Source organism: Dromaius novaehollandiae, chromosome 9, assembly GCF_036370855.1.
Source record: "Dromaius novaehollandiae isolate bDroNov1 chromosome 9, bDroNov1.hap1, whole genome shotgun sequence".
Classification (NCBI taxonomy): Eukaryota; Metazoa; Chordata; class Aves; order Casuariiformes; family Dromaiidae; genus Dromaius; species Dromaius novaehollandiae.
The window spans coordinates 16,631,080-16,641,003 of record NC_088106.1 but is presented as its reverse complement, the minus strand read 5'-3'; the positions used below and the strand labels follow the sequence as shown (position 1 = coordinate 16,641,003).

Here is a 9,924-nt window from a genome sequence, read left to right as displayed (position 1 = left end):
GGCCATGCTTACTATAAGCATTGTAAGGATTCCACAGAACACCAACAGTATTTTGTCCCAAGTTCAGCCCTGTTTTTAATGTAATAGCTTCACCAGCCCCATGTGGTCAGTGTTCTTTACCACATTATTTTCTTTTACAGTCTTGGTCAATTTTTTTAAAACTCCTACATCACCTGTATTTCTTTTAATTAAAAAGACATTTGACAAACACATTGTACAATAAAGTTTATTAGCTGTTCTCCTCTTTCTAACAAATGGAATGGATAGTGTGGATAATTCTTTACAAACCAAAGCTAATTTGGTTGAGTGACAGCACCACGGCTGTCATTAAGTACATCCCTCTTACAAATAATCAGTTTGAAATAAGCAATGGCAGGTACCAAATAATATGGGATTAAAAGAGTTTCCTTACTGAAGTTAGTTCCACATTTTGCTACAATGTATTTATAACACTCAGCACAGAAGTCTGTGCTTTGCAAATGGAAGATCTTGTACCTATGCAATCCATGAACAAACACAGAAAAAAATAAAATGTACTGTTGACTCTGAATTCTCCCTTTGGTTAAAACATGCATATTACAAGAAAAAAGTACAAACATCTGAAATTTTGTAGAAAAGAGGAGAACTTGCACATATTTTTTCTTTTAACTAATATTCCCTGGACTTTTTGCCCAGCCACCATAGCCCACTTAATTTCATGTGATTAAGGAAGGTAAATTCTAATCTGCATTTTTATTCAAAACAAAAAGCTAGGAGTAGGTGGTAAAAGAAAAATATATATTTTTATATATATATATATTTATACGTGTGTGCAACTATGTAAAGAAAATAATTCCCATAGTTACAGAGTTTAGTTAAAGAAAGTTTAATATATATATATATTTATTATAACAAAATAGGCAGTTATTGTGGGTAAAATATTCATTAAAATCTGACCCCTAAGAACACACACATTTTTAGGCTACGAATCACACTCTCATTGCCCTAAAGACCATCTCTGCAGCTGTTTTCTGTATTACTGCCAATGGAAACTTGGCATTCCTTTGTAAAATACAAGGTTTCCTAGCACCTAAACATATTTTAGGCTCAAAAAGTGTGATGACCATTATCTATAAACAATTTTTGTAAGACACTATAAATAGTGTTGCACGAGGAAGATTAAAAACGTTACACATCTTTGTCCCTAGCAATTTTATTGGCAAAAAATGAAAAAATAGATTATAAGAATATCCATATGAAATTATGAAAATGAATATCCCTTGAGAAGTAGTGATGGGAGTTAATGAAAATGTTAACTCAAAATTTAAAAGTTTTTCTTTAACTGCCTGGAAAGAAAAAATATTGTGACCACAGAATTTAACTCAGAAAATAAAACCTGAAATTGATTGCCCTGACCAAACCATGCTATTACAGTTAAGCGTGCAAAGTTGCTCATGATTTACAACTTCTGTGAATACAACTTTTCTTTCAATTGTTATGAAATTTTAAAAGAATGTCTATAAAGCTTTTTTGAAAAATCTTTGAAAGTTACTTTCCCTTAAACATTAAGGAATTTTATGAAGTAATTCCCCACCCACCGCCCCACCCCAAACTAATAGCTGGTCAGGCCATTCCACTGTCATGTTTGAAAAATGGCAAACCAACAACACACAATAATACAAATTATTTAAAGTAAGAGACACATCAGATGTAAAGCATTATGGGAACTGCAGAATGCGATGGTTAGGACATGAACCACACTGGAAAGAACTAGAGGCAGGCTCCACCAGAAGGGCTTAAGAGTTTTCAGATGTAGTAGTGGATGTCAGTTAGAAAATCAAAAATAAAAATCTGTTTTCATAATTTTTCCTTTGCTGGAACCCAGATGTAAGGCCCAGATTGCTCTTCTATGATCTGTTTCACTTGGTTGTAGATTTCTTCCAGTGTGTCTCCTTGGACAATAGCTGCAAAACATAATATGGCAATCAGCAATCATCTTTTCTAGCTCTGTACAGGAACCAAGACGTTCTAAGCTTTACTCCTTCTAGAGCAACAAAACATTTTAGACTGCTGAAGGAAGCGACAGCCACTGGGATCTCTGGTTTCTGGTGGGACTGAAGCAAACTGCTGTTGATATTACAGGACACCCAAAGCACTGTCTGTCCTGCCCACAGGCCTGTGGTTAGGAAATAACCTGTACTGCAAATACACACATACAGTAAGGGATTTTTTGCCCTTCCTAACTTCATGTTAGAGCTGCTATAAGTCAATTCATGTCTTCCAGCATTCTTTTTGGTCCAACTTCCATGCATGTTTCCAACACAAGAAGACAAGACAGAGCACAGGGCTGCATCCTCATGCAGTCAGTCAGTCTGAGGCTGGCTTGATGTAATGGAGATGGGCGAACTCCTCAACCGCACTCTGAAATGCCACAGAGAAGCTGGTGGACCTTATGATTTCTCCCTGCTAGCAGTAGCTTTGATCTTGGCCAGAAAGAGGAAAAAGTCATGGAGTTTGTTTTCCAGTCAATAGATTCTAGTTTTATAGGCAATAGGCCTTCCTTACACAGTTTGAGTGCAATTTATATTCAGATTGTGCAAGCTGTATGTGTCTTCTCCAAGGCCAGAAAATAATCAGAAATGAACCAATATGGATATGTCCTGACATATCAGAGTAAAGTATGGTCTGGTGAGAATGAGAATGAAGTTTGAGCTGTTCATACAACACTTCAGCCTGAAATAGCAATCATCATGAGATAGCAACTTCTTTATAATTGTGATTGCCACCTCAGTGTTGATAATCCAAGAAATAAAGTTTAGCAGGAAAGATAATTTTAGAGGCACACCAGACGCACGCTTTTATGCATTAATACATTATTGATGCTTCCGAGCTTTGCTTTCATGCAAATTACTTCCTTTTTATTCCTAGTCATCATTCCCATCTCTTAAAAACTTCCTCCCCGTCTGCAGCCCATTGTCACAGTGCCTGTGGGAGGAGGCGGCTGCTCAATTATTATATCTCAAGTGCAATGTTCACAGCACTATTGTGCACTAGAAAGATTCAGAAATGCATTTGCAGTGCAAAAGGCCAGAAGCTTCAGAATCTTACTTCTTGCTAGCTACATTTAACTCTCTCTCCTCCAAAGCTTAATAAGAAGATGGACATGCTCTTCATATGCTTCAGTGCAAAGTCTAAACTTGTTTAAGCTTAGCCTGCTCAGGAAGTGGATTTCAGTTATCCCACATGAGGTGGTATTTTTAACAGATCAGAGAATGTTCACACATTCTGTTTTACCAGTGGAGTCATATGAGTAGCAGCCTCCACATGCTAAGCAGTAAATGGGACTGTAATATCTTCAAGTACCTCAAACATGCAGAAAAGGACTTTTGCCCTAAACTGGATTATCAGGGACAAAAACCTGACCAAGGGATGTTGCTATCTGCCTTTGTCAACAAAGCCTTACACTTCTGAGAAGCAAAAAACATGGCCCTAAGCTCAAGGGCTCTTAGAAAGGCTCATAACTTTTTGAAACATCTTTAATTCTGTCCCTTAATTTCCTGAAGAATTGCTAGATATGATGCCACTGAGACAACCTGGCAGAACACCAGCTACTAACTACTAAATATTTAATTAATAGCTATTAAAATGAGCTCATTAGATAGGAAGTAGACATGACAATGTAGTGGTTTCCTGAAAACAAACCTGACATGCTGGGAAGTCATTTGGGAAGGAACTCTATAATAGGAAGAATTTGCAATATACTTTGAGAATCTCATAAATTTTTGGGTACATGCAGATGAAGAGCTGTGGGAAGAGTGGCAGAGCTAGCAACAGCCTTGGGAGAGACAGTGATAGGTGGGGGTGTAGCAGCAGAGAGGGAGGAGGACAGAAAGGGATGGTCTCAAGTCACTCAATGGGTGGTGCATGATGCAGAGAACAGGGTAGCAGGAAGATTGGGGCAGGGAGTCTATTGGCTTCTCCATCTTCTTCCCATGAGGAGTTGCCCATATCTCTGCCCAGGTTGAGCAGATGGTTCAGAGAGAAGCTTTGCATTCACAGCTCTGCCCACATAAATAGTGGGAGAAGGAACTGTGCAAGGGAGACATGTCACAGAAAGAAGGTAAATGAGGCAGCAAATACTGAAACACTACAAAAGAGAATGTAATAAGAAGGAAAGGAGCCAGTGTCTGGGACAGGAATAGACAAGGCCCATTTCTGTCCTCCCCAAGATCAATCTCTACCCTCTCCAGCTTGATCAACCTCCTCATGCTGCAAGCCACAATGCAAAAAATTAGCATAGCTTGAGTGTTTGCAGCTGATCCCTTGTTGTTACAGTTAAGTCCAGGGCATGCACGTATTTGCTTTGCTGGAGTACCACAATGCTAATTTCCAGAAGTTTAATTACCAAAATTCTTTACTTCCTGATTTCAAAAATTAGAAAGTAATCTCATTCTACAGAGAGTTTTGCTGGGCAATCTTAGCTCTGCAATAAAAAAAGTTTTAAGCATTCAATATATCAATGAAGCAAACATTGACATTTCAATAACTAGAAAAATAGTAAAGTTCTCATGATTTTAAGACCTAAATTAAGCTCCAGGTAAGGTTTTGCATCTAGTGAATTCAAACTGGCACCAGCGTAGAAGTACTAGGACTGCTCTATGCCTCAAAACAATCACAGACCAGCCTGTAAACAAGATTCGGCCTTATCTTAATGGTGTGGCAATTACCATGCAGCAAGCAATAAAATTTCAGTTTGCAAAAGAGAACAGTCCCAAACAAAACAAACCTGTGAAGTGTTCAGTAAATTCTTGTTCCAGCTTCATGGCTCTCTCAAATGTCTTCCTCGCTTGCTCTTCCGTTAAGCGTTTATTCATTTCCCTGAGATTAAAAGCATCATGCATAAAAAACTACCATCAAATATTTGGGATCTTTTGAAATAAGATTTTAAATTGCTGTCTGAGCATTAGTAAGAATACTAGTAAAGAATAGTCTTCTGAGGCACCTAAGTAGAGACTGCAGTGGGAATGAGTTATTCTGACACTAGGTTGCCTGGAATACTGCATAGACAGCGGGATTCATTCTCAAGCACTCCTGATTTGGATTTGAAGCCCATTCTAGAAGTCCCTAGAAACTCAACACAGGAAGTTACATGAACAAAACAAATAATTAAGTTTAAAATACAAATATTATAATTTTTCTTCACATGACCTGCAAGCTGGCTTTGAAATACACTGACAGTCTAAAACAATTTAGTCTGAGGTACTTTGCTTTTACTCACATGATGTTTTCCACTGTTTTGGGTTTAATAAAAATGGAGATTGGGTACAGCTGGGCAATCTGCAACCTTTTGATCGCATTACCAGAAACATCAAGGATGCAATGTTTACCCTAAAAAGTAAGAGAGAGAAGGGAAAACGATATTTAGCAGAGTTCAAGTCACAGCCATATACAGTATAAGAACTTAGAAGTAAAACTGTGGCTCCACTGAAGCCAATAAAGTTGAAGCATCCACATTAATAGTATTACGATTTCACCACACTGGCCTGGGGTTCCACAATATTCCTCTGTTGGGGTCGTCTATCATTTGAGATGTTCTTGAACCTTCATCCTTCCTTTCTCCAGAGGCTGCAGCCCAATCAACAATGCTGATTCATCCAAAGGGACAGCTGTACTTCAAACTACAGCAGTAAAATCATCACCTTTTTTTTTTTTTTTTTTTTTTTTTTTTTGGTCTTTGAGGATCTTTTAAGGATGTGGCCATCTCACTGATTCAGTTTAGACCAAAGCCAGATGACTTAACTGGCATATCTGAGCAAATCACCACCACTGGTGGCACAGGAATTTCCCACCATCAGAACAGTTAGACCGAACTGAATACAATCTCTTCCCTCTCCCCGAAGTATCATGCTGTATGACATCAGATTTGAGATGGTGAATGCGATTTATTTGGGCTGATTATTTTTTAATCTTTTCAGAAGCAAAAAGATAAAGTCAGAATCCTTCCTTGGGCAGCTGGAACAGAATGCAGCTGCTTTTCTCTTTCCCTCTATTCTCCCACTATATGCAATTCTCCAGCTCCCAGGCGTTTCCCACGCCACAGGCTCTCCTGTTCCTCAGCTCCTCCTATCTTTGACACCATTATTTCCTTTTCCTCCAAACATTTGTATTTCTTCTCTTTCTAGGCAGCATAATTTGGGATACCAATATTTTAGAAAGGAATGGGGAAGAGGGGAAGCAAGAGAAAAGAGGAAAACAGCTCTTGTGTGACTAAAATGAGAAAAGCCTTTTCTTTAGTAGACCTAATACGAATGGCAGAATTCTGCAAGCCAGGATATAAACCCAAAAGCATCATAAAACCAAAGGTTGCTTATATCACAAAACACACTTCCTGAACCCCTGTGAGACCAATCCTTGGAAGACGCAGTAAAGAGCAAGGAAGCCAGTGCAATCTGAAATGACTGAAACATTTCTGTTTCAAAGCAGAAGGGATCACTAGAATCCTTTAGGTCTGATCTCTTGCACAACAAAGACTCACAATTTATTTCAGCAATTCTTACAGAGGAATGAAACATTCTTCCAGCATAAACAATACACATCTGTTTGTTTTCAGCTGGAGATTAACTGTTTCCCAGGTCCATGGGAATCATGTGCATGGATCAGGATACTAACTGGTACCATCTAAGGTGTTTGTATGATCTAGCAGAGTGTTTTACTACATGTGCTGATCTGTCCACATCTTCCATACAGTACCTCTTTTAAAGTGGCGCATACCCTGGGAAATGAAGAATGAAAAATATCATCCGGTCCATTTTCCATTTTGGGATAAGGCAGTTAGCATTTTTACAGAAACTGCTGCTTGGACCAACACCTTATACCTGGATAACCAGTGCCAAAGGTTTTTTGGGCATAGGGTGGAGGACAAGACTGATAGCATAGTAGCTGTGCTGGATGTTGAGATATAGCTGTGTCCATTTATGCTAAACTGATACTGAATGTGCACTAAGAATGATCTCAAATATGCAGAGATTAACAATCCCAAAGAAAGGAGGATATGAAAATTCCTTTCAGATGAAGATGTGGAAGACAAGGAAAATAAATACAAGTAGTTTATGATATAACTATCAAGTTTTTGACACAGAAAGATATTGTGCTCTTTGCTCATGGCAAATTTAAGCAGAATTTTTTTTAGTTCCATATTTGTACTGCATTTGATTCAGAAACATAGAGGAGCACTCAGTGCCTACTCCAATAATTAAACAATGGCATCAGAAAGTATCATTAGTAGTTGCTGTGAGGTGAGGAAGTTAAGAGGGATAGGGATCAGCTGGAAGCATGAGTGAATGAACACAATTTAATGTGCATTAATGTGCATAATCTTTTCAATCACAAATCTGTTGCAAGAAAACTATTTCTTGTACTTTTTGGGTAGTAGCAACCACTTATGCCAGGGCAGTCCCTGCACTCCTCATATAAAATACGGAAATAGTCTTTTGTATCCCTTCAACAAGATTCATTGAAGAGACTCGTCCCATAAAGGAGAAGGAGAGGAAGTCAAGGAAGGGATAGCCCCTGAGCAATTAGCTTGTACCGCTGCCACAGCTTTGAAGGTTAATCGGAGTGGAGAAATTGCTGCACCTACCTAAAGTCTGATGGTATCTGTGCGAAGTATTTAATAGGACAGAGGCAGCCAGCAGTACTTTGTTTTCTATGGCAGTTTATAAAAGATTTACAATCGTTCTGTCCCTTACTAAGGGAGATCCCACTCGATGGTCAAGAAAACACAATTTCAAGTCTAGGATGGACTTGAAGGAGTATATCTGCGCTACCAGATAAAGTGACAGCTGACAGGTTTATAATGTTTATGTTCAATAGTTTCATCATTTAACCATATAGAATTGTGGTCATCATTTAACCACATACTTCATTCAGCCTCCTATGCACAACACTGTTCGTTTACTTCACCAATTTTGTAATTAATTTTCTTTTCTTTATTTCCCTCCCTATATACCACTGAGCCAGGTTCTACTTCATACAGTTAGAAAGAGAGCAAAATAAAAATACATCATATGAGCCACAGAATATCACCACGTTCTCTCTGGCTTTGAGTCCAATAAATTACACTTGCCTGAAACAACAATGTTCAGCAACTTGGCCAGAATGGGCAAAGCTGCTTTCCAGAGGACTAGCTACACTCCTATGTCACATGGCTAAACCGTAATTACCCACTGTGCGTCCAAATTGAAAGTGCCCACAAATACGAGTCCCGACAAAGAAAACAGCTGGCTTTTCTTTCATACAGACCAGATAATGCTTTCTATCCCAAAAGCACCATATTTGTAAGCTAAAAAGAACAACATTCACAACAACCTAAGGTGGAATTTATGCCAACCTTTATAAAGAAATCTCACAAAGCAATTCTCTTTAATACAAGCATCGTAATGTAAGAAAAATGCTTTCTTCTTCCCACTGTTTTTTAGAAAGCTCAGTTAAAATTCAGTTTAGATTTAGAAACATTTTGATTTTGCAAAAAGCAGTTAATGGAATTCTTTTCAAGCTAAAAAACAATTAGTAAAGTCAGTCTTCAAAATTTAATGCTAATTATGTAAAAGGTCTTTCTAAAATCAAGTTTATCACATTCACTCTTTTGTCAACTAAATTAGTTAAGAATACAAAGAACATCAGTTTGACATATTTTCTTCTATACAGATCCATATCAAATGTCCATCACATTAAACAACCCCACCACCACTGACACTATTCTTCATTAATGAACTGTGTATGCAAGTTAGGCTAATTAGTCTGTAATTCCATTGATCTCTCTGTTCTCTGTCCATAACGAGGCACAAACCATGGTTGCTCTTTTCCAGTCATATGGATCCTAACTTACTTTGTGTGAGATCTTGAAGATAATGACCATGGAATCAAAAATTGCTCTAAGTAGTTCCTTAAATACTTCAGTTTAAATTTCATCTTATCCTGCTACCTTTACTATAAATTAGATTTAATTAGAGAAAACAGTCTTCTGTTCAAGTTCATTCTCCTTGACCGCAGTCAGTTCCTGCATTGCAAGAGCAAAAAAACACATAAAGCAAAAGCAATATTGATCACTCCCACCTTCTCTCTTATCCTTTGTCTTGAAGATTCACTAAATAACAGGCTGTATTTTTGTGCCTAATTCTTTTCTGATTGCCTTTCACAGCTTTTGCTATTTCGACAGATGCATTTGTGACAATGTGCTTTGTTTCTAGTTTTGTAGAAATTCCTTTTCAGATCAGAGGGTTACTAATGGCTTCTCACCATTCATCTCTTTTCCCCTGCCAGCACAGTCAGATAATCATCTGAAAAAATGAAAGTAAAGCTGGCACTGATTTACCTTTTCTGCTACTTCTCGCACTGATTGGACACTTGTTCCATAAAGATGATTATTGTACTGGCCAGCTTCGATGAATTTGTGATCCTGAATATCCTTCTCCATTTGCTCTCGAGAAGTGACAAAATGGTAATCACGTCCATCCACCTCATAATCTCGTTTTGGTCTAGTAGTATCTTTAGAGAGAAACCAGTAATTTTTAAAGCAAAAGAAAAAAATGACTTTTTTCCCCTGCAATATACAAAACCTGTCTATTTATACTGCAAAATTGTTATAAACTGATAACTGACAATTAAAATAGTTCTAAAAAGCTTAGACAATAAAACATTAACATTTTTTAACTCAACATACAGAGGATAAGTAACAGGAATAATCCATCTAGAATTACTTTAGTATTTGCTGAGACTTACGTGGAACACATGAGCCAAATTTGTCTGGAAATTCTGAGATCAGATCATCATTTATCCTGTCTTTCATGGGTCCCAAAACAATCACAGGTCGAGTATAACTGACTATTAAACATAAAACAATAGCATCAGTTACATTAGAGTATGATTGCTAAGCTTTAAATTTCA

At 37.6% G+C, this 9,924-nt stretch overlaps 1 protein-coding gene across 10 annotated transcripts in view; it reads right to left on the bottom strand.

Moving 5' to 3' along the window:
• Positions 1–212: 212 nt before the first annotated feature.
• The window catches only part of LOC112981701 (disks large homolog 1), a 175,633-nt gene continuing 165,921 nt past the window's right edge, over positions 213–9,924 (bottom strand). For all 10 annotated transcript variants that reach the window (XM_064516828.1, XM_026097547.2, XM_026097548.2 and 7 more), the window contains 5 exons: positions 9,760–9,861; positions 9,353–9,525; positions 5,258–5,367; positions 4,766–4,857; positions 213–1,943 (listed from right to left, as the gene is read on the bottom strand). In XM_064516828.1, coding sequence (XP_064372898.1) covers positions 1,837–1,943; positions 4,766–4,857; positions 5,258–5,367; positions 9,353–9,525; positions 9,760–9,861 — 584 coding nt within the window. In that variant the 3' untranslated portion in view covers positions 213–1,836. The remainder of the gene's footprint in view (positions 1,944–4,765; positions 4,858–5,257; positions 5,368–9,352; positions 9,526–9,759; positions 9,862–9,924) is intronic.